This window comes from Melopsittacus undulatus, chromosome 8 (genome assembly GCF_012275295.1).
Source record: "Melopsittacus undulatus isolate bMelUnd1 chromosome 8, bMelUnd1.mat.Z, whole genome shotgun sequence".
Taxonomy (NCBI): Eukaryota; Metazoa; Chordata; class Aves; order Psittaciformes; family Psittaculidae; genus Melopsittacus; species Melopsittacus undulatus.
Window position 1 is genome coordinate 17,553,117 of NC_047534.1, and position 22,504 is coordinate 17,575,620.

A 22,504-nucleotide genomic window follows, 5' to 3' on the forward strand; every position below is an offset into this window, starting at 1 on the left:
CTGCAGCCTGGAGAACCCTGGAGCTAAGGTGAAAGCCTGGTCAGGGAAGAGCCTTTTTTTCCCCCCATTTCCAGAAAAATGTCTGTTCCCTCTTGCCAGCAGACACAAAGGCTGTGGGGGTTTCAGGTGGGTAAGGACAGCTGGGACCAGTTATGCCAGAGCTGCCTCTGCTTAGGAAGAGCAGGGAGGGACAACAGTCCACAGCCTGAACCTGGGAGCAGAGGCTGGGAGAGCTTATGGGGGTCCCTGATCCTTGGGGAAGGAGCAGGTTGCTCTGGGCTGCTTCAGGTCTTTCCTTGTTGAGTGTGCTCCTCCCAACCCACCTTCCCCATTTGAAGGTATTGGGTTGGTCCCATTGTCCCCTGAAAGGGTTGTGCCATGTAGGGTCCATCATGGATCCTGTCACAAGGAACAGTGACCTGCACCTGAGATGTTTGGCAATGTGGTTGCACTTGCCCATGGGCACACCAGTGGGGCAGGAGCCCCTTTGAGGCCCAGAGAGGGCTATGGCAGGTGCCCTTTGCTCCAAGACAGGGTGCTGAGCCCCTTCCTGTGCTCTCCTCACTTGGAGGGGGCAGATGAAACATGAACCTTGCATTTGTGTCTGGGATCTTTGAAAGAGACTCCAGGCATTCCCTGTTTGGGCTGCAGTGGGAGCTTGGATGCAGAGATGAAGTTTGGGAGAGGCTGAAGTTTTAGCTCCTTCAGATGGTGAAAGTGTCCTGGGCTTGGCCACAGTGGTGAGAGTCACTTTTGAGTCACAGAATCACAGACTGGTTTGGGCTGGAAGCTCACCCAGTTCCAACCCCCTGCCACGGGCAGGGACACCTTCACCTTCCACCAGATCAGGTTGCTCCAAGCCCTGTCAGGCCTGGCCATGAACAGTGCCAGGGATGAGGTTTTCTTTCATCTTCTGCTGGGTCCTCAGCCGTGGGTGAGGGTCTCGAGTCACCGAGAGCTGCATTTCCAACCATGTGGCATCCCTCAGGCTGCTTCTGATCTGATCTCAGTGGCACAGGGACGAGGTGTCTTGGACTGTCCCACACCTCAGGAGCTGCTCCCACAGTTCCAGACAGGGACCTCTGTGGCAGGAACTGACCCAAACCGCAGCATCAGCATCTGCTTAGACCATGTTGTGACCCCATTGACCCCAGATAGGGGTGGGTGAAAGCTTGGCTCCAGGTTTTCCTTTCCCCCTTCCCTCCTGCTGCAGCACCCTTGGAGGACCCTGGGGCTCCCCAGTGTGGCTCAGATGCATCCCTGGGGAGCGAGGTGCTGCGGAAGCCTGCACCCTGCCGGAGTGAGTGGGTCTGGGGGCTGGGAGTCTCCATGTGCTGCTGGAGACAGCCGGTGTCTGGGATTGGCTGGATGGAGCAAGCAGGATCAGCCTGACCTGATGCAATTCCCTGTTTGCAGAACATCTCAGCAGCCCCCCCATGAGCACCCTGGGGCAGTGTAACCTCTGCTCTGCACCCAGGGCCAGCCAGACCCTTGGGTGGCTGCTTGGCCTTGAAACCATGGACCATGGGATACACTCCAGCTCTCCATGTGTGGTCATGGCAAGCTGCTGCCATACTCCAGGATTTGAGGTCCCTGGGGAGCCCGAGCACAGAGCAGCATGATGGATCCTGAGAGCCCCCCAAAATACCTGCTCCAGTGCAACCAGGAGCTTCCCCATGGACTGGGTTGGCACCGAACACTGCATGCACAAGGACCACTGGGGTGCAGGTGGGTTTGAGTTAGGTTCCCCCCTTTTCTTTGTCCCTTCCACCACCTGCCCCCAAGTTTGCAGCCCTTTTGGAACAGGGGCTGGGGACCCCAGGGCAAACCCCATCCCTCGGGTGGGTTTGCTGCTTTGCAGCAGCTGAGGCAAGAGTTAATGCTCCCAGAACGCTGTGAAGTGTTCCTGCTGCAGCTCAGTCCCACCAGGGATCATGGGAATCTGGCTGGGGAGTCAGGGCCAGCTCAGGGCTGGTTGCAGAATGTGCTCCAAATGATTGTAGCTGGGACACAGCACGAGGAGCCATCCCATGGGGCTGGCTTCCAGCTCTGGAGACAGCCTGGCCCTCAATAGGTGCAGAGGGAGATCTGGGTGCTGGTGGGCCACCCACTGCGCTGTCAGGAAAGCTGGATGCTGTGCCCAGTGCTTGAGGGATGCTGCATGGTGATGAGGGATGAGCAGGGCAGACACATGCCAGTGCCAGCAGCAGCTCCCACTCCCGGGCTCAAGGCTGCCAAGCAGCCAGGAGCGGGGTGAGGGGCTCCCTGGTCAGCGTGGGCTCCGCAGGTCTCCCTGCCGGCAGCCCTGCATGAGTGGACCACAGGCTCTGGCTGCTCTCTCATCCTGCAGGAATTCAGCTCCATGGGCTGGGTGGGTTTTGTGTGTGTGTCCCCCCTCCTTCCACTCTCCCTCTTTGGAGACTTTCTGCATTCTGCCTTTGATCTCCCCCTGCCGTGTTTGCCCAGCCGATCGCTGGGCTCGCCGGGGTTAGAGGCTGAGGTCAGCGCCTTTCCCATTCCAAACACCCAGAAACATCACTGGGAAGGGAGGGGATTCAGATTACAACCTTCCCGTCCTCCCCTTCCACCCCACTCGCCCCGCTGAGCTGCCAGGGAGCCAGGATGGACTGAGACCCTCTCACTAAGGGAAGAAGGACCAGGGACGCCGCTGCCACCGTGTCCCTGGCACCCGCAAGCCGAGTGGCGGCGATGGATGGAGGTGGCCGGCAGCATCACTGGTGGTCCAGCGGGCCCTGAAGAGCAGAGGTTCGGTCCTCTCCTCCTCCTCCTTCTCTTTGTCCCCCCTCCTTCCCCCTCATCCCCTCCATCCTGACCGTGATTGCTCACCAGTGAGCCAGGCCGGCGGCGTGAGGTGCCCAAGATGCTTCCAAGTGGGCATCTGGTCCCCGTGGGCATCGCGCTGCTCCTGCCCGCACTGGCGGCAGGGCTGAGCCTGCAGCCGGCCAGGATGCGGCACCCTGGGGTCTGCCCCAACCAGCTCAACCCCAACCTGTGGGTGGACGCGCAGAGCACGTGCGAGCGGGAGTGCCGGGAGGACCAGGTGAGCAGGCGCGGGGGGACCCCAGGGACACGGTTTGGGTGCGGGTCCTGTGCATGGGGCTTGTTCCTGTGCTATGGGCTCAGCACGGCTTCAGTTTTACCCACCCTCCCCACCCCCTCGCTGTAGGTTGGCATCAGGGGTGCCGCGGAGCTGCTCCCCTGCCCCCTCAGCAGGCAAAGCAGCTGCTCATGCACCCCCCATGTCTCCTGTAGCCAAAGCACCCCCACCATGCACCCCCAGGATGGTCCCACCCAGACAAAGGGCTGGGATGGGGGGACTATATTGTGCTGGGACAGGGACTCCCATCAGACAGTGGACAGCCCTGCACCCCCCACTTTTATCCCTGTGGTCAGGAGCTCACCCATGGACTGGGCTGTCCATCCTGGAGAGCTGCAGCTCCAGGCTCCATAAGGATGAGCAGGGACATCAGCACTCCTCCTATACAGTGGGAGACTCATTTGCAATTCATCTGTGTAATGAGTTCTGCCTCCCCTCAGCTAGCAAAAGAGAGGGATGAAATGCTGCATGCTGGTGGGGGGGGGGGGCTGGGAGGATCAACATCATTGCAGTGCACCCCTTAGCATCCTGGGTGAGTCTGGGGGGGCTGAGGGTGTGCCATGGCCACTGCAGCTGTGCCGGTGAGGGCTGGCGGTGCTGAGGGTGCATGGGGCTGCGTGGGGTCACTGCCCACCCAAAAGCCCCACAGGGGGTGGGAGCAGCTCCCATGGCAAGGTGGTGACCTGCCCATCATCCCCCCATCACCTCTTTCCCCCCTGTCCCTGGCCAGGACTGCGAAGGGTTTGAGAAGTGCTGCACCAACGTGTGCGGGCTGCAGAGCTGTGTGGCTGCCCGCTTTGCCGATGGCAGCGCACCCGCGCCGGCTCCCGCAGCCTCGTGTGAGAGCTTCGTGTGCGTGCAGCAGGGCTCCGACTGCGACATCTGGGATGGGCAGCCCGTGTGCAAGTGCAAGGACCGCTGCGAGAAGGAGCCCAACTTCACCTGCGCCTCCGATGGCCTCACCTACTACAACAAGTGCTACATGGACGCCGAGGCGTGCCTGCGCGGCACCCGCCTCACCACCGTGCCCTGCAAGCACATCTTCACCTGGCCCGACACCAGCCCTGTGCCACAGGAGACCACAGCTCGCCCCACGCCAGGTGCCGGCCCTGAGGTGCCAGTGCCGCCCGCTCTCTACAGCAACCCCTTCCACCAGTCGGTGCGTGCCGGAGGCACCGTCAGCTTCCGCTGTGACGTGAGCGGGCGCCCGCGCCCCGACATCACCTGGGAGAAGCAGAGCGAGCGGGAGGAGAACTTCATCATGCGGCCGGACCAGATGTACGGCAACGTGGTGGTCACCAACATCGGCCAGCTCGTCATCTACAACGCCCGCCACGAGGATGCCGGCATCTACACGTGCACGGCCCGCAACGCCGCCGGGCTGCTCCGCGCCGACTTCCCCCTGTCCGTGCTGCGGCGGGAGCCAGGGGCCGCGGTGCTGGCCAGCAGCCCCCAGCCCTTCCCCAGCGCCGAGTGCCTGAAGGAGCCAGACCGGCGGCGCTGTGAGGCGCTGGAGGTGCGCTGGCACTTCGATGCCAAGCAGGGCTCCTGCCTCACCTTCCGCTATGGCGGCTGCGGCGCAAACAGGAACCATTTCGAGACGTACGAGGAGTGCCGGGCTGCCTGCCTGGGCAGCGCCCGCCCTGCCTGCCTGCTGCCCGTGGTGCAGGGCCCCTGCCAGCACTGGGAGCCGCGCTGGGCGTACAACCCCCTGCTGAAGCAGTGCCACTCCTTCGTGTACGGCGGCTGTGACGGCAACACCAACAACTTCGAGAGCAAGGAGAGCTGCGAGGACGCCTGCCCCTTCCCCAAGAGCCTGCAGTGCAAGGCCTGTCGCCTGAAAAGCAAGATGGTGCTGAGCCTCTGCCGCAGCGACTTCGCCATCGTGGGACGCCTGATGGAGGTCGTGGAGGACCAGGACTCCGGTATCGCACGCTTCGCCCTCGAGGATGTCCTCAAGGATGAGAAGATGGGCCTCAAGTTCTTCAACATCAAGTACCTGGAGGTGACCTTGACCGACATGGACTGGAGCTGCCCCTGCCCCAACATGACAGCGGAGGATGGACCCCTCATCATCATGGGTGAGGTGCACGATGGCATGGCCACGCTGGACCCCAGCAGCTACGTGCGGGCAGCCAACGACAAGCGGGTGAAGAAGATCTACGAGCTGATGGAGAAGAAAACCTGCGACCTCCTCAACCGCTTCCAGGACTAGGGCAGAGCCGGGACATGCCGATATGGGGGGCTGCAGACTCACTGTGGAGGGGGAGCCTCACACCAGTGCTTGTATCCTGGGGTTACCACCACCACATAGCTCCCCACAACCCCATGCTGAGCCCCAGCTCCCACCTCCCCTGTAATTTATCTGCCACATCCCCCCATGTACCCTCCAGCCTGGCCAGCAGCAATAAAGGAGTGGGTTGGGCTGCAAGGGGTGGGAGATCTGCCAGGAACCCCCCTCATAAAAACCTTCTCCCTGCACCAAAGCCTCTGGGGGCAGCACAGCACCCCAGGGTGCTCGTGTGCAGGATGTGATCCCCTCCATTGGTTGGTGCTTGGCAGGGATTGAGGATTCCCCCTGTGCCAGTGCTGCAAGCATCGGGGGGAAGGGGGGGGGCAAAGCCTCGGCATTTATTGTGGTGAGCAGCATCACAGCCCTGGGGAGGGGATGGGAAGAGGGATGGGGCACCCCACCACCAGCACAGCACCCTCCAGGGAAGCTGGCACCGAGCAAATTCTACCCCATGGCCGAGGTGCTGCTCTCCCCCCCAGTGCCTCTGCCCCCCACTGCAGCCACGGTAGCTTCTCTGGGGCACCCCACTGCAAAGGGAGGCCCCCTCAGCCAAGCCAAGCCCCAGCTGGGGCAAGCAGAGTGCTGTCCCATCACTGCAGTGTGACCCTTTTGAGGGGGTATCAATGGGGAGTGTCTGTGCCGGGAGGTGTCACAGACAGGTTACAGCTTGCGGAAGATGAGACTCTTGTTGTTGGCCGGCATATCCACCTGGAAGCATGGAGCTGGGGTCAGGAGGTCCCCACTGGCACAGGAATGCCGTCACCCCGCACACCCCAGCTCTTACCATCCTCTCAAGGTGCAGCCCGTTGGCCTCGGCCAAGTGCCTCAGCAGCGCCGTGTCCCGAAGACCCCAGGAAGGGTTGCTGATGGGGAGGGAGGTGTGGGTCAGACATATCACACTCCAGGCGCTGCCCCATCTCCCAGCAGTGCCCTCAGGTGGAGAGGGCTCCTCCCAGCCACTTCTTTAGGTCTTGTCTTGAAGGACCATGAGGGGAATGAGCTCCCTATGGCTGCTGGCAGCATGGGCAGGATGGGCAGCACAGGCAGGATGGGCAGCACAGGCAGGATGGGCAGCATGGTCAGGACAGGCAGCAGCCCTGGCCCCTTCCCAGCACCCTCCCCTACCTCTGCCGCAGGCTGCGGTCAAAGTCCACGTTGCTCTGGGGGCTGATCCGGCCATCCACGGCGTAGGGCTGCCAGGACACAAAGCTGGAGCTGCAGGCAGGAGCTGTCGTGTGTCCCCCCTGAGCACCTCCCAGCCCCTGGGCTGCTGACGCCCCATGCCAGGGGAGGAGACAGGACCCAGGAGGGACCATGGGCCCAGTCACTCACAGTGTGTCCCGTCACAAACCATGGGCACCCCTGCCCCTGTTTTTGTTGGGCTGAGGGAGGACAGGATCCCTCCCATCCTGCGGGCAAACAGCCAAAGCCGTCCCATCCAGAGCTCAGTATGTGCCCCAAAAAGCTGAGACTCCCCAAACCCAACAGCCCCATTCCTCGGCCATACCTGCAGCTGCCCTCCCATCCACCCTCCCCAGCACCCCCATTGCCACCCCACAGCCAGCAGGATGCTCCTGCACCAGGATGCTCAGTTGAGCAGCACTCACCCCATAGGTGAAGAGCACACCTCCTGTCTTCAGCAGCACCCCAGCACCTTTGAACAGGCCCTGGCGAAGAGAGAGGTGGGGAGCAGGGGTCAGGTGGCTGGGGACACTCCATGGGAGCCCCAGAGACAGGGCCAGGGACGTGTCAGGGGCCGGTCTGGGCTCAGCCCTGGCCCACTGCTCACCTCTGTGCAGGCCAGCTCCGTGATGTGCATCATGTTGATGCTGACCAGGAGGTCGAGGCTGGCGGGTTGGTTGCCCCCCCAGGTCTCCCAGCCCTGCGAGACGTCCAGCAGGATGGGGGGCAGCACGTTGGGCACCCGCATGGCCTCGGCATAGGCAGTGATGCTACAGGCACCAAACCCTGTATCAACCCCAGCCGAGGCACCCCCTGCACTGAGCCGAAAACCTGCCCATGCTGGCTGCTCACAGCATCCCCCAGGGGGAGTCTGACGGCAAATAATGAGGTTGTGCTTGCAATGCAGCCTGGTGAGGGGCTCTACACAGGACTATGGGGTCTCTTTGCTTCCCAGCAGGCATCTGGACATCTGGCAGAAGCCAAGCAAATGGTGGCACAGGGACTGAGAGGTCCCAGTGCCTAAATAACCCCAGTCCCCCTCCAGCAAGGCAGCCAGAGCACTCTTCCCTCCCTGCTGCCTGCACGTGCTGCCTACACCCATGTGCTCAGGCTGCCCGCACTCTGCCTGCACCTGCATGCCCCAGCACCCCTGAACCAACGCTGTGTGAGCTGCAGTGATACATGCCCTTTCTGGCCCATTCACCACCCGGGTCTCCATTCCCGGCTGGAGCAGGGAACCGCAACCTCACGGAGGATTCATTTTAAGCACTGTTTGAGAGGTGGTGTTGGGAAGGACACCGGATGCAGCCCCATGGACAGGCTCAGCTTCCGGCACCCCCTCACTGCGCTCCTTATTTTCTTATGGGGGGGGGATTCCTCCTCAGTATGTTTATTTCCTGAATGGAAACTGACGCCTTCTGAGCCTGGCGCTGCAATGCCTGGAATGGGCGCTTGGCTGCGGCTGGACACACACAGAGCAAATAAGCAGGGCCCAACACGGCTGATGTGACACGGAGTGGGGTGGGAGCTGCTGCCAGTGTCCCGGGCATCCAGCCTGGAATCGGCATGCAGCGTTGCGGGTAACAAAGCACAGCGGGCACTTGGCAGGCAGGGATAGTTCCGTAGTGGGATGGGCTGGTGGAGAGGGGAAAACTAGGGCTGTCTGGGAAAAATAAGAGTGCTAAGCTGGGCAGCCTGGGCTGCTTGGGACTTGGGTATCGGGGATTTTCTGGGAATATGTGGCAAGTGTTGACTTGGAGAGCCGGGCCTGACCATGAGTTGAGTGTGATGGTTTTCCTGCATCACTCAGGGCAGCTGGGGCTGTCCAAGAGTTGAATATTGTGGTTTTCCTGGGGAAAACAAAATAAGCAGGGGAACCGGGGCTGGCTGAGGGTTCAGTATTGAGTCTTTTCTGGAATAAAATAAGCATGTAGCTGTGGAGCCCGGCTCATCCGAGGCTTGGATATCGGCTCTTTCCGGGAATAAAAAGCAGCGCGGGAGGGTGGAGAGCCCGGCAGTGGGGCCACGGGCGGGAGGGTCGGGTAAAGGGATGTGCCCCCCCCATATCCCTCCATAGCCCCTGTTGTCCCCCCAGAGCCTCCCCTGGCCGTCCCCATCCGCCGTACCGCCGCTCACCTGCGCAGCGCCCGCGGGTCGATGTCCGAGGGCTGCCAGCGGGTGTGGGGCAGCGCCTGGGCGAAGTGCGCTGCGTGGAGCCCCGCGCCAGCCCCGACCTCCAGCACCCGCAGCTCGCCGGGGCCGCACCCCGCGTACTGCCGCAGCACCGCCAGGATCGGGCCCTTGTTGCGCTCCGCAGCCGCCGGCGCCTGCATGGCTGGGGGTGCTGGATGAGGAGCTGGGACTACAGCTCCCAGGAGCCCGGGCGGGACCGCCCCTACGGCGGGGGAGAAACATCACAGTTAATGACAAAAAGCAAATCAAACGGGGCGGAAAAGGGTTTGCGCCGCCCGGGAATCGAACCCGGGTCGCAAGAATGGGAATCTTGCATGATACCACTACACCAGCGGCGCTCCTGGAGCTTTTCTTTACGCCAGCGATACTTAACCTTTTCTACGGGGGGTGGTGTGGGGTGACAATGTGGGGCTGGGGTTGTTGCTGTGTCTCCTCCATGGGCTTCTTCCATTCTATTCCCACCCCTCTTCACGAGGACCGGCTTTGCGTCCTCACCCCAGAGAAGTGGGGGTGCGTGGGAGCAGAGGAGCTCCCTGTGCCAGGACCTGCACAATTGATGATGCTGGGCAGGATGCAGCCGCAGCCCGAGGAGCTGTGTTCAGGGCTGATCAGGGTGCAGGTGGGGAAACTGAGGCACAGCTCCCTGAGCCCGGATGATAGCGGGTCTGAGGAAGTCAAGCGGGAGCTGATAGCTTCGGGTGCACCCCGCTGAATGCTCTTTTGGGGTCAGGGCCCCCTCCCACCCTGGCAGGGCCAAAAGGCCAAGGTCACCTTTGTGGGATGGCTTCATTGGTACTGGAGCAAAACCAGAACATGCCAGTGAGTTTGTCACCCATCCTGACCCCAAACCCCGGGGTGCCACCCATGTCCCCCCACAACTCCGAGGGGTGATGCTGGGGGTGGCCAGGGTGTCACATCCTGGGGCTGCACCTCCTGCCACATGGGGGCACCTCGAGGTGCCTCCCCCTCTCCACAGTGGCCCCCCTCACAGTCACCACAGTGGCCAGGACATGGCTGCCCAGCCCGGTGTCCCCCTGCGGCTCCGCGGCTGGTCACAGTGCTGTCCCCAGCGTGGTGGCACCTCAGCCCCTGCCTCTACACCCCCTCACTGTCCCCAGCCTGGCTCCTGTGTGTCCCAGAAGTGACTCCTACGTGTTCCCTGTGTGTCCTATGGCTCTGTCTCCCAAGTGTCCCCATGCACGTGCTGCCTGTGTCCCGTCACTCCTGTTCCCCCTGAGTGTGCCACCTTGTGTCCCACGTGTTGCCTGTGCCCTCTCCCCTACTTGAGCTGTGTTTGCCTTGTGCGTGTCCCATGTCTCCTACATGTCCCACGTGCCCCCTCTGTGTGTCCCACGCAGGTCTCCTGGCTGTCCCCATGTCCCATGTGTGCCTGTCCTGTATGTCACACATGTGTGTCCACCTCCTGCGTGTTCCCTCTGCACACATCCTCTTTGTGACCCCACATCACATCTATGTCCCTTATGTGCCCTTCATGTACCCCCCCACTTCCCATGTGCCACCCATGTTCCTATCTCCCACGTGTGGTCCCTATGTGTTTCCCATAACACATCCCACATATGCCCCCCGTATATTCCCCTTGTCCCCCCAGAACTCCATGTATGCCCCCCCTGTGTGTCCCCACACCTCTCATATGCCCCCCATGACTCCCTCATGTGTCCCCTGTGTCCCCCTAAACCCCCAGGTGTGCCACCCACGTGTGCCCCCCGTGTCTTCCATGTATCCCCGATGTCCCCCCACACCTCCCAGCTGTGCCCCCATGTGTCCATTCCCCCACCTCTCACAAGTGCCCCTGTGTCCCCTGTGCCTCCACACACCTCCCACGGGTGTCCCCTATGTCCCTGCACAATCCCCACTTGTGCACGCCGTGTGTCCCCCGTGTTTCCCTCACACCCCGTACGCTCCCCCGGTGCCCTCTCGGTGTTCCTCCATGTGCCTGTCCCCACGTCCCCCCTCCGGTACCTCCCCCCGGGTCCCTCCCACCCCCCGTCCCGCCCCCTTCCTCATTCCCCATTCCCCCCCTTCCCGTCCCGCGCGGGCCCTTTAAGGTTGGGGGCGTGTCGCGGCCGGCCGGGCCCGGCCCGTTAAAGGCCCTGCGGGGGGCACGGGGCGCTCAGGCGGGGCCGGTGCGGGCGGTGCGGGGCCGCAGGATGTACACGCTGACGCGCGGCCCCAGCAAGCTGGCCACGCAGCGCCGCACAGGTACCGCGGGCGGCACCGGGGCGGCACCGGGGCGGGCAGCGGCTGAGCGCGGGGCCCGTCCCGCTCCGCGCCCCGGCGCCGCTCTGAGTGCCGCCGCTGCCCGCAGGTCCGACGCAGCAGGCGGTGGAGAGCAGCAAAGGGGCCGAGCTGCGGGGGCCGGCTGCAGCCCGGGGCCTGGCCCCCCGCCAGGTGAGCCCCGCCGCCGTGACCTTGGGGAAAGGTTACCGGGCCTCCCGCACCGCGGGGGGGGGGCTGCCCGCCGGTGCCCGCACGGCGGAACGGGACGTGGGGGGCACCGCTGCCGGGACCGCGGAGACGGCGCGATCGTGGTGTGCGATGGGTCGGGGGGGGACATCGGAGCTGGTGCGCATGAGAATGGGGTTGGGACGGAGGGTGCCGGTGCCCGGTTGCTGGGGATGGCACCGCCGGGCCCGGTGTGGAACTGCCGCGTACCCGGGGCTGAAGGGTCCCCGCAGCAGCCCTGGACCCACCGGGGCAGTGCTGGCCCTGGGCAGCGTGTGTGAGTTGTCCGTGTCCCCGTGGTGGCCCCGAGCAGCGGTTATGTGTTGTCACATGTTCCGGTGGTGGCCCTGGGCAGCGTTTGTGTTTGTCACATGTCCCCGTGGTGGCCCTGTGCAGCGTTTGTGGCTTGTCCCGTATCCTCTTGGTAGCCCAGGGTAAGGTGTCCCCTAGCCCTGAGGGAGGGCGATAGCTTTTGGTTGAGGCTCGCAGCCTTTAGCAGGAATACCTGGTGGGAGAGTCCGAAATGAACCGAGGGGTGATGGTTCCTTTCCTTAAGGAGCTTTTTTCCTTAAGGAGCTTTTTCCCAGAGCACTGCTCCATCGGCAGGGTTCTGGGGCCTGCAGGGCTCTGCCGGTTTCCCCTCGCCTCAAGGAATGGAAAAGCTCCCCTGTCCAGGCTGTCCCCTCCACCCTGGACCTTCCACTAACCAGCATGGCTCCAGCCTTACACCCTTACGCCACTTGGCTGTGCAGGCTCCTGGCTGCTGCCTGGTGCCCCCAGGCAGGGGCTGGGGTGTGTTGTCCTGTCCCCGGCCCTCCTGCAGACCTGGCAGGGGTGCTGTGGGCAGGGGCTGCCTGTTCTGGGTCTCACCTGCCCTGCAAATCAGAACCTGCCTGCGCTCCCGGGGCCCCTTAGACTTTGTCCCATGAGAAACGCGGCCGTTGCAGACGTGTCCTGCCCTGAAGCTGGGCAGAAAAGCAAAAATACTCGAGTTCTGCATCCAATGTGCCCATAGTCTCATCCTGAGCTTTTCCTTCTGCCTGACTCTGCTGATTCCAAGCTGGGGCTGGTTCAAGTGCCCAGCTCTGAGGAAGCCTGACCTGCTCCCAGTTGGCAAAGGGCTTCGTCCCAGTCCTAGGGCACTTCAGGAACATGCTGGGTTCTGGGGCTGCTACAGCCAGCCTGGGTGCTTGGTCTGTGATGATGACACCAATGCACATCCTCTCCTTGGTGCCTGGATTTCACTTCCATTTTCCTGGTATTTCAGCATTTTTGGTGGCATATTTATTTTAGGGACCACACTTTGTGCTAAGGCTGGAGGGTGGATGGGAGATGGGCAGCCTGTGCTCTTCCATGGGGATCCCCTCGCACCTCTCCCCCTATAGGAACCTCCTTTCCCTTGGGGCTGGCTCCTTCTCGGTCCCTTCCCTTCAGGACAGGGCTGAGTGGGGCAGCCCCTGTCCTTCCTCCAGGCTGTGGTGGGTGCCCCCCTCATCTCCACCATGTTCCCTTCCACAGCCCAGCCCAGAAACTCGTCTTCAACAGAGTGAACGGCAAGAGGCCGCAGGTGCTGCTGCAGCAGGTCTTGGCCCCTGAAGAGTGCTACACGCTGGCCCACGAGGAGAATGTCCGCTTTGTCTATGAAGGTGAGGGCAGAGGGTCCCTGGGGCTGGACCTGCTCACTGTCACATTCCAAGGGGGCTGAAGCATGTGGGGTCCCTCCTGAGCAGCCCCATGCTGCTGGGGACCTCAGAGGCAGGGAGGGGTCCCCAGCCTGGGTACCTGCACCCCTCTGACCACCTCCCACTCCTCCTCCTGGGCAATCCCCATCCCCGACCCTCTGCTGGCTGTTCCCGCATCCAGCCTGGCAGCAGGTAGAACAGCAGCTGGACAGCAGCCGGAGCGGGGAGAGCACCTGCGGCCCCGTGCAGTACGTAGAGAAAACCCCCAACCCTGGACTCAAAAGTAAGTGGGAAACAGCTACAGCACTTGGAGGGGAGGTGCATCAGGGGTGCAATGAGCTGGGGTGGGCTCAGCTGGGTACCTGAGCAGGGCTGTGGTGGGAGGAGGACCCCCAGAGGGGCTGGGTTGGGTCTGTGCTGCTGAGTCTGGTTTTGGGAGTGGTGGGGGACAGAGGTGTCCCCCGCGCTATGGTGGGGGGTGTCCAGGCAAGCCGGGTGCCTGGTTGATGAGTTCTGGAAGTCTTGCCTTCTCCAGCCACAGAGGTGGGTTCAACATCATGCTGGAGAGAAGCCCCCAGCTCCCACCATGGGGACCTGCCTCCCCTGATGCTGAGCAGGACAGCAGTGGGAAAGGAACATGATCCAGGAGCAAGGGCTGTGAATGCAGCCTGAGGGCTCCTGCAGTGGCTGAGATGTACCCATGAGCCCAGCCTGGCCTCTGGGGACAGGGCATAGAGGTGGGAGACAAACTGGGGTGCAATTTCTTTTGTTCAGTGGCAAATGGGGTGGCTTGAGGGGAGCCTGTGATGCTCTGTTCCCTGCTCCAGCTCTCTGCTCCCCCTTCTCCCTCTTTTTCAGACTTCGTTCCCATTGACCTGGAGGAGTGGTGGGCACAGCAATTTCTGGCCAAGATAGAAAACTGCTCCTAAAAGGGAGGAAAGGTTTGGTGGTTTCCTGAGGAAGCAGCAGCTTGGAGCCCAGAACCGGTGCCATTTTAGAACCATGTTTTTAAAGGATGACCGAAATCAAGTGACCAGCAGGACCAGATCAGAGCCATGCCCCGTCCCTGCGCCCGCTGCGGAGCAGCAGCGTGCAGCGCCGGCCAGGATGCCTCAAGTGCCAGTTCTCGGACTGCTGCAGCTCCTGCAGCCTCCAGCTCCCAGGGACACTATGGTGCCACACTGGGGATGAGGGAGCGGATCCCCCCCTGTGGCTGGAGCCGTGGGGAGGACAGTGGGGTGCTGTAGCAGGACTGCCAGACAATAAAGCACTGAAACTGCCTGTGGAGAAGCGCTTGTGGGATGGGGAAGAGATGGTGAAGCACATACAATGTAAGAAAGAAGTTCTTAACATATAAGTACAAATGTTCTTTACATATAAGGATGAGCTCTTAGGCAGAAGCTCTTCCCTGTGAGGGTGCTGAGGCGCTGGCACAGGGTGCCCAGAGAAGCTGTGGCTGCCCCATCCCTGGCAGTGTTCAAGGCCAGGTTGGATGGGGCTTGGAGCAACCTGGTCTGGTGGAAGGTGTCCCTGCCTGTGGCAGGGGGTTGGATCTGGAGGAGCTTTAATGCCCCTTCCAACCCAAACCAGTCTGGAATTCTATGACAAAAGCCATCTTGTGCTTTGAGCTTCAAGTTCTTCTTTGTCCCATAGTAAGGAGAGTGCTGTGGCTGCCTGTGGTTGAAGTGATGGGGAGCCCAACTTTTGCTCCCAGCAGTGCCTGGCACACAAAACTTCCTCAGCCCATGGGCTTTTCTAGGCTGGATGAGCTGTGCCAGTGAGGTTTTGGAGGACATCCACCTGTCCCCCCCTACAAGGCAGCAAGCAGGAGGCCAGCACAGACAGAGCCCACCAGGACTGGAGCTGCTTGTGGACTCCAAAGGAGGCAAGGAAACACCCACTGGAAGAAATAAACCCCTTTATTATTTCTGTGATTGGAATAACGACCACACTGCAGCCAAGAGGGGAGCAGCAGCTGCCTGGCCCTGTGCTGCAGCTGGAACTGAACTGGGGTAAGCAGTACTGTGCACAGCAGCAGCTCTTGGTGAGGGGAGGGTTGTTACAGTGCTGTGTGCCACAGGAACACTTTGTTCAGACTCTCTTGGTTTAGGTCAGGATTGGTAGGCTGGGACCAGTGGATGCCACCCTTGCCATTGTCTCCTCTCTCCTGGCTCTGCCATGGCATTCATGTGCACTGTGGGGCTGTCACCTGCCACAGGACTAAACCTTGAAAGGGGGCACCAGTATCTCAACGGAATATCATTAGATGGAGGTCTTGGCTGTGGTGCCTGTTGCCACCCTGTGGTCAGGGTGCTGCCAGCCTGTGACAGTTTGGCATCTCACCCTCCTGCAGCCCCTCTTTTCCCTCTGCTCCTCACCCCAGGTGCAGTCCTCTAGGCATGAGGCAGTCTGCCACATCTCCTCTCCCAGAAACTAAGCTACTGGGAGTCCCAGCATCTTCCTGGTGGCACCAGGCACCCTCCCCCAGGAAGCATCTCTCCTCCCTTTCCTTGTACACCAGTCCTGGGGGTTTCCCAATGCATGATGCCCCACATCACTGGCTCCACTGCCTGCAGGGATGCTCCCAGGGAGCAAACCCTCCAGGCCAGCAACTCCAATGGGCTCTGAGGTATTCCAGGGATGCCATTCACCTCCTGGCTGCTTACTAATAAAACCACACACAGTTAAGATCCAGGGAAATTCTTAGTAACATGATGCACCATCATTTTGAATGACATTAGGCAAAGGGGAAAAAAACAGGAAGGAACGAGTCAGTCACAGGAATGAAACAAAAACCCAACCCAAAAATATCACCCAACCCCTGACAATGCAGTCAATCACTGGAAGGGAATCAGCACCCCTTGCCATAAATATTAATTCCTTTAGGTATGTGCAAGTGTGTGTATTACTATAGTGCAAATAGCTCTGCATTGACTGCGGAGCAGCTGGCCAGGAAGAGACTGCCCCTGGGTGACACAGGGACTAGTTAAAGACAGACAAGAATTAACACAGATTTAAAACAAACAAAACAAAAAGCACCCCAGCTACTGGGAAATGCCAAAAAGAAATCCCAGTTCCCAGTTGCTGCCTCCGATCTGGTGCAGGCAGGGCTGGGCAGTGCTGGTGCCTTATGCACTCTGTCCAGAAGCAACCCCACAGCCAGGCTAGGGCAGGACAGTGCCTTCATGCCCTGTCTGCTGCTGGAGCAACCTGGTGTGGTGCACAGGCAATGCGGATGAGGAGGGTTGACATAGGATAGGGACATGGGAGCTGTGTGAGGTGCAATGGGAGAACACAGCAGGACGGACATGGGCACAGGGAGAGTATTGCTGGCTTTCAATGCCAGTCCTGCAGCTGCACAGAGCAGTGCTGCTGGTTGAACCCTTCCATGGATACAATAATGAGAGCCCAGCAGCATTCCCAGGAGCCCTGCAAAAACCTCTCACCCAGCACTGCCTTCAGCTCGAGCACTGGCAGCCAGACCCATCACGTGCTGTACCAAGGGGCCAAGCTCTGGGCACCGCTCCATGGACACATCCCATGGCTTCCTGAACACAGCCAGTTCCCCCTGCACCGCTCGGGATGGTGCCAGCTCCTCAGGACATGCTTGCTTCCACTCCTGGGCAAGCAGGCAGGAGGGGATGGTGTTTCCTAAGAGGTTAAGGAAGACGGAGCCTCCTCTGTGTGGACAGATGGACAGATAGGAGGCTTGCCTTCCAGACACAAAGTGCTTCTAAGGGCAACCATAGTGCATTCTAATGAACCCAGCAACCTGGATCTAAGCTATTTGACAGCCTCTGTTAAACCACAAGCAAACCACCTAACAATACACGTCAACATGCGGGCCAAGACCACGAAGCAGTGCCCTGATGGGTGTGAGCATTAGACAGGGCAGAGGGGCCCTGGGGAACACAACCTGCTCCTCCTCTGCCAGCCCAATCCCCAACACCCATTTCCACACATCCAGGCTTCCCCCTGTTTGTTGGGCTCTTTGTTTTTGCTGTATAGAAGGGAAGGAATGCTGGAGAGTGGAAGTGTCACATGCACACGCACACATGGATCTGCAGTGGCATGCGTGGCACACACACCACATGTGTTCCCCGCGGCAGAAGGGACGGCCCCATCCTCCCCGCCCCAGGTGAAAGGTTTCATACATTTATACAGTATTTAAGACACGCTGATATATAAATTACTGTCTCTATATATACTATGTATAGGCAGCAGGGCCAGTCTGTGATGAAGGGCAACAGTGGGGGCTTCTGCTCATTTTCCTCTGTCTTCTCTGTAGTGCTGGAAGCGAGTGAAGCTCATGAAGACTTGCTCCAGGGATATCTGACTCACAGAATAGTCTTCCAAGTGATACTTCTCTTTGGCTTTCTCCAAGGCCCCGAAGACCTGCAAGGGACAGCATAGCAGTTACTGCAGGTACCTTGGCTGCAGGAGAACCCCGCTGGCTGCGACAAGGAAAGCAAAGGAAGCTTTTTCCTCCAAGGAAACCTGGGCAAAGTGACACCTTTCCTGGCAGGAGGGCAGTGGGAAGCCAGGAGAGGGGTTGTTTAACGGAGTACCTGACCCCATTTAAAAATGTATGGTGTATATATACATACATATATATGTATATATGAGAGTTGGGGTTGAGACAGCCGGGGGTGTTCAGCGTGGAGAAGGCTCCTTAAGGGGAGACCTTAGAGCAGCTCCAGTGCCTAAAGGGGCTACAAGAAACCTGGAGACGGGTTTTGGACAAGGGCCTGTAGGGACAGGACAAGGGGGAATGGCTTTAACCTGACAGAGGGGAGACTGAGATGAGCTCTTAGGCAGAAGTTCTTCCCTGTGAGGCTGCTGAGGCGCTGGCACAGGGTGCCCAGAGAAGCTGTGGCTGCCCCATCCCTGGCAGTGTTCAAGGCCAGGTTGGACACAGGGGCTTGGAGCAACCTGGTCTGGTGGAAGGTGTCCCTGCCTGTGGCAGGAGGTTGGAACTGGATGAGCTTTAAGGTCCCTTCAACCCAAACCAGCCTGGGATTCTATGTACAAACAAAGGCAAGATCAGCTTTTGCTTCAGGGAGACCCTGCTTTCCTTCTGGAGGGCTGCAGTCAAGGGCAGTCAGTTTGTGGGGGTGGGAAGAAGCGGTCCCAGCTCAGCACCCATGGTGCGCCCTGTGAGCTCACACACCAATAAAAAATACAGGGAAAAAAACACTTTTTAACTTTTCAGCATAAATCACCTGGATTTTGGACAGGGAGAGGCTCTGGAAGAAAAGGGAGTGTGAAAGCAAAGAATGAAGAGCACACAAAGGGGCAGAAATTGGGCTGCTCCTCCAGCCTCCTGCAAAGGGTGGGATGGACTCCAGCATCCTCTTACCTGTGCCCAGCTGAGGTTCTTGTTAGTCAAGTGGTAATGTACCATGCCCTGGTGCTCATGTTTCAGGACACTGCCTGGGAGAGATGAGCAAGGAGAAGCTCTGAGTTAGGAAACTGCGGAAGCTCATGACAAGCATCCTGCCCTTCCTTGGAGTGCAACTGCTCCAGCAGCTCATGGTACCTGAGAAAGTCTTCTCCACGAAGGCCTTGAAGGCCAGCAGCTCACTCTCCTCCTCACTCCGTGTTTTGGCCAGCAATGTGTAGCCACTGCCAAACTTGCTTTTCAGGTGCTGGGGGCTGCCCAGGCACTTGAACTGCCCATTCACCATGATGGCCAGCCGTGTGCAGAGAGCTTCACACTCTTCCATGCTGCAGGACAGAAGAGGACTTGTTCAGTGAGGCAGATGCACTGAGACAGAGCAGAGAAAGATTATGGCTGCCCCATCCCTGTCAGAGTTCAAGGCCAGGTTGTACAGGGCTTGGAGCAACCTGGTCTAGTGGAAGGCGCCCCTTCCTGTGGCACGGGGTTGGAACTGCATGAGCTTTACGGTGCTTTCCAACCCAAACCAGCCTGTGACCTTGTGAAGATTCTGGAAAGGGGCTGGATGTGGATTCCCTTCTCTCTGGGCTTTTGGAAAAGGGAGATCTGGGTAAAGCTGGCTATCCTGGCTGCAGTCAGTGCCCCAACCCACCATGCTCTGGAGGTGGGTGCGATCCCTTGGACCACACCACGCTCCTGACCACCTTTTAATCTCTCATGCTAAAACCTGCCCGGACACATCACCTGTGGGAGGTGAAGATGATCGATTTGCCACACTCCCGCGTCCGTGTCACTGCATCCCAGAGCAAACGCCGGGCTACAGGGTCCATGCCCGTGGAGGGCTCATCCAGAAAGATCACAGGGGGACCACCGATGAGTGCAATGCCGGCGCTCAGCTTCCGCTTGTTACCACCACTGTGGAAGGAGAGTGGAACAGGGACAGAGACCAGGGGTATGAGCATGGGAAGAGCCACAAAAGGAGGAGCAGGGGGGTCTCCATGCCTCCTCTCACCTGTAGGTCCTCACAAGCTTGTCTGCGTGTGGCTCCAGCAGCAGCCCCCTCAGCATGTTCTCCACGCAGCTGCCGATGTAGCGCTCAGGGATGCCCCGCAGCCGTGCGTACATGCTCAGCGTCTCGCGGCCTGTCATGTGCTCCAGGAGCGCATCGAACTGCGGGCAGTAGCCGATCCGCTGCTGCACCTTGGGGCAAGAGGAACACAGTGGGGATCAGGTCCCTGTGAGGAAGTCTCCAAACCAGGAGGTGCCTTGGCACCCACAGGGCTTTGCTGCACCTCTGCCCACTGAGCTGCAGCTCCAAGTGAAAAAAGAGAGAAATTCCCCCTTTGCTGCAGCAGTTGGTCTGGTGGGGATGGACACACACAGCATGCCTCTGGACATGCCTGGGGGTTGGACCAGACAATCTCCAAAGGTCCCTTCCAACCCTAACAATTCTGTGGCAGCAACTGCGTGGTTTCAAGCTGCACTTGCCATGCTGGTTACTTGGTCTGAGGGGCCATTTCAGGTGAATCTCAGGAGAAGGAAAGCACTGGAGGGTCTGTACCTCCCCCATACTCTGGTGTCCTCTGGGGACAAGGGCCCAAGAGAACAGTGTCCCTGGGGAGGAGGCAAGCAGGGCCACGCTTTCAGGGCAGATCACCCATGTTCTCCTTGCCTGACATCATCTGGGGCTGACAGTGCTAAAGGCATCTAGGGACTGAACTGAAAGCCTGACCCCTGCTCATCTTTTGCTTTTTCCCAGAGGGGTGGGCAAGTACCAGCAAGGAGACCTCCAGTAGGGTTCTGGAAAGGTTTGACCCTCTTGTTTTAGAGAGACCATCATACAACTGCCACTAACTCAGTTTTCACATTTCCAGCTACAGAGCTAAACCCTTTGATGAAGGATTCACCACCCTTGGAAGGTCTGGCTTCCATTTGCTTAACATCTATCATCCTGGGGGAGAGGAGATTGCTTCCACATGGCCAGATAAGGACTCCACATTCCTGGGATATTACTTCCACCCCTAGCAACTGCAACCATGTCCTCCCCAGAGGCAAGGTGGCCCAGCCCCAGGACTGTAATCCACCCTCCAGCCCTGCAGCTCTTGATACCTTCTTGATGTTGGCCAGGATGCTGTGGCCATCCACAAAGGCGTCCCCCGACGTGATGCTCTCGTCACCAGTCAGCATCTTGAAGGTGGTGGTTTTGCCTGCTCCATTGAAGCCCAGAAGGCCAAAGCATTCCCCTTTGCTGACCGCCAAGGAGATCCTGTCCACTGCTAGCAGGGACTCCCGGCTGTCGTAGACCTGAGGGAGGCCAATGCACAGGTCATTACCCGAGAGCAAGGCTAGAGGTGGCTTTACCAGCCGCACAAGGACCATGGTTCGGTGAGCAGCAGGACGCTCAGGAAGGGCCATGCTCTGTTCACCTTGGTGAGCTCTTTGATGACCAGAGGGCTGCTGAGAGATGACAGAAGTTCTGGTGGTGACTCCAAAACCTTCTTCCTCTCATCTGCCACATCCCGGTCCTCTGGCAGCACAGACACCCTGTTCAGGAGTGCCACCTAAACACCAAACAGAAAAAACACTCTTGGCTGCTGTGGGACAAACAGGTTCCTCCAGGTGCCCCCAACCCAGATAGGATCCATCCTATAGGATAGGATCAGCCAGCTCTGGAGATGCCTTAATCCCTTTGCCAACCCACACCCTTAACAGGATTACTCCCCCCAGGCATCCTGCTCCAGGGATGCTCCCTGTGAAGGTGATTTGGAGGGCCTGTCACCAGCTCACAGGGACTCCTGGGCTTGGTTTGGTGGACACCTTACTTCTCCCTCCCACCACTTCAGCTCACCCATTTCCGCCGCCTGCAGATACCACAGACCAAAGTTCTCAGTCTCCAGAGAAGGTTTGTCTCAATGAGGAAAAGGAGGAAGAGGAAGGAGAAACCCTGGACGGTCAAGGAGGTCAGGTATCGTCCAATCCCAGGTGTCTCCCAGGAAAAGTAGTTCATCTGATAACTGATATCTGAGCAGGGGTGGAACAGAATCAACACTTCCATCAAGCCACACTTTGGGGAGGGACAAATAAGCTCCAGAGAAAGCTGCGAGCCCAAAACTTTGCTGGGTTCGTGTCCATCCCAGCCCACTCTGGGCTCCCTGCCCACAGCTCCTCCCAACGCTTCCTGCCAGAGGATTCAGGTCTGGAGGGGGTCTAGCATAAGATGCCCAGTGGGGGCACAGAGGAGATCAAGTCACTCCTGTGACTGGGATTTCTTTACTTGTCTACGAAACTTCTCCTAGCCCCCATCTCCTCCAAATCACTACTAAGGAAAAGATTCCATAATTGTATCATCTGCAAGTGTCAAACACTGCCCAGTTTTTGCATTAAAATGGCACCTGGAGCTACTGCTCATGTTGGGGTAGAGGCTCCATAACATTGCCCACCTCCACCATCCACCCCACAGAGACCCCCGGTGTGGCTACAGTGGGATAGGCAGGTGAGGACCAACATAGAGACTCACTGAACGCCTTGCAGATGAAGATAGCTTCAACAGAGGAGGTACAAAACTGAATGAACTCATAGTTCTGGTAGAAGTCACTGATGCATTGGCCCAAGCAGTAATTGGGTAAGACAAGAAAGACTTTATCCAGGGTTTTGGAAAGGTCAACCAGGCCCAGCTCTGAAAAGAGAACACAGGAGGATTAACAGATTATAGTTAGCTGGTTTTAGAGAAAGACCCTGATACTTCCAAGTTCAGAAGGAAAATCAACACATTTTGTCATGTTTAATGGGTGATAACGAACTGTCATAGGGGGTTTTTTTTGCTAGTGTGGGGACAGCCTTCGGGTGAAAGTCCCCTTGGGGGCTGGATCTTCTTGGTGATGGCATGGTGCAGTGCTGGGCAGGCACAGAGGACAGTGACCCACCTGGGATACTCATGATGGTGACTGCAAGGAAGGTGGCCGTGCCTGAGAGGATGTTGAAGATGGTGAGGCGGGTGTAGGCTGTGGCTGCCACCGAGAAGAAGAAGCTGAGGAGGTACATGAGGGGGATGATGGCCCAGCCATAAAGGAGGAAGATCAACATCACATCAACAAGGTGGCTGTCTTGGGTGAAGGCTTGCACGTCAAAGGCTTGGAATATCACCTGGGGCACAGCAATGTGAAGAGATACACATT

General features: G+C 59.2%; 4 protein-coding genes and 1 non-coding gene across 6 annotated transcripts in view; 2 read left to right on the forward strand and 3 right to left on the reverse strand.

Moving 5' to 3' along the window:
- The first annotated feature begins 2,881 nt into the window (after positions 1-2,881).
- Positions 2,882-5,363, forward strand: WFIKKN1 (WAP, follistatin/kazal, immunoglobulin, kunitz and netrin domain containing 1). The gene is made up of 2 exons (XM_005150740.3): positions 2,882-3,061; positions 3,849-5,363. Exons 1-2 carry the CDS (start codon positions 2,882-2,884, stop codon positions 5,331-5,333), a joined length of 1,665 nt encoding a protein of 554 aa, XP_005150797.2. The 3' UTR covers positions 5,334-5,363.
- Positions 4,441-8,942, reverse strand: METTL26 (methyltransferase like 26). Its single transcript, XM_034065844.1, has 6 exons — positions 8,730-8,942; positions 7,201-7,363; positions 7,019-7,078; positions 6,537-6,604; positions 6,196-6,274; positions 4,441-6,119 (listed from the first exon to the last, which is right to left on the reverse strand). Exons 1-6 carry the CDS (start codon positions 8,924-8,926, stop codon positions 6,072-6,074), a joined length of 615 nt encoding a protein of 204 aa, XP_033921735.1. The 5' UTR covers positions 8,927-8,942; the 3' UTR covers positions 4,441-6,071.
- Positions 8,943-9,053: 111 nt separating this feature from the next.
- TRNAG-CCC (transfer RNA glycine (anticodon CCC)) lies at positions 9,054-9,124 on the reverse strand. The gene has a single exon. It is a non-coding gene; the product is annotated as a tRNA-Gly (tRNA).
- Positions 9,125-10,893: 1,769 nt separating this feature from the next.
- Positions 10,894-14,212, forward strand: MCRIP2 (MAPK regulated corepressor interacting protein 2). Its single transcript, XM_034065564.1, is given in 6 exon segments — positions 10,894-11,006; positions 11,113-11,159; positions 11,161-11,195; positions 12,768-12,895; positions 13,113-13,214; positions 13,790-14,212. Coding segments are annotated over 6 exon segments (435 nt in total). The 5' UTR covers positions 10,894-10,954; the 3' UTR covers positions 13,861-14,212.
- A 1,403-nt stretch (positions 14,213-15,615) lies between these two features.
- The window catches only part of ABCA3 (ATP binding cassette subfamily A member 3), a 30,699-nt gene continuing 23,810 nt past the window's right edge, over positions 15,616-22,504 (reverse strand). Inside the window, exons 21-30 of one of the 2 annotated variants that reach the window (XM_031050254.2) lie at positions 22,253-22,472; positions 21,847-22,005; positions 21,178-21,350; positions 20,756-20,890; positions 20,439-20,633; positions 19,342-19,529; positions 19,074-19,244; positions 18,471-18,658; positions 18,291-18,364; positions 15,616-17,326 (exon numbers count right to left, since the gene is read on the reverse strand). In XM_031050254.2, coding sequence (XP_030906114.1) covers positions 17,195-17,326; positions 18,291-18,364; positions 18,471-18,658; positions 19,074-19,244; positions 19,342-19,529; positions 20,439-20,633; positions 20,756-20,890; positions 21,178-21,350; positions 21,847-22,005; positions 22,253-22,472 — 1,635 coding nt within the window. In that variant the 3' untranslated portion in view covers positions 15,616-17,194. The remainder of the gene's footprint in view (positions 17,327-18,290; positions 18,365-18,470; positions 18,659-19,073; positions 19,245-19,341; positions 19,530-20,438; positions 20,634-20,755; positions 20,891-21,177; positions 21,351-21,846; positions 22,006-22,252; positions 22,473-22,504) is intronic. The other variant, XM_034065168.1, reaches the window with a different exon arrangement.

Bases quoted from the DNA above. Each gene is read 5' to 3' on its own strand.
- METTL26 (XM_034065844.1), bottom strand. From the start codon at position 8,926: ATGCAGGCGCCGGCGGCTGCGGAGCGCAACAAGGGCCCGATCCTGGCG. The intron at 7,364-8,729 runs GTGAGCGGCGGT...TGGTGCCTGTAG, and splicing joins GACCCGCGGGCGCTGCGCAG to CATCACTGCCTATGCCGAGG. The intron at 7,079-7,200 runs GTGAGCAGTGGG...TCTCTTCGCCAG, and splicing joins CGGAGCTGGCCTGCACAGAG to GGCCTGTTCAAAGGTGCTGG.
- WFIKKN1 (XM_005150740.3), top strand. From the start codon at position 2,882: ATGCTTCCAAGTGGGCATCTGGTCCCCGTGGGCATCGCGCTGCTCCTG. The intron at 3,062-3,848 runs GTGAGCAGGCGC...GTCCCTGGCCAG, and splicing joins GGGAGTGCCGGGAGGACCAG to GACTGCGAAGGGTTTGAGAA.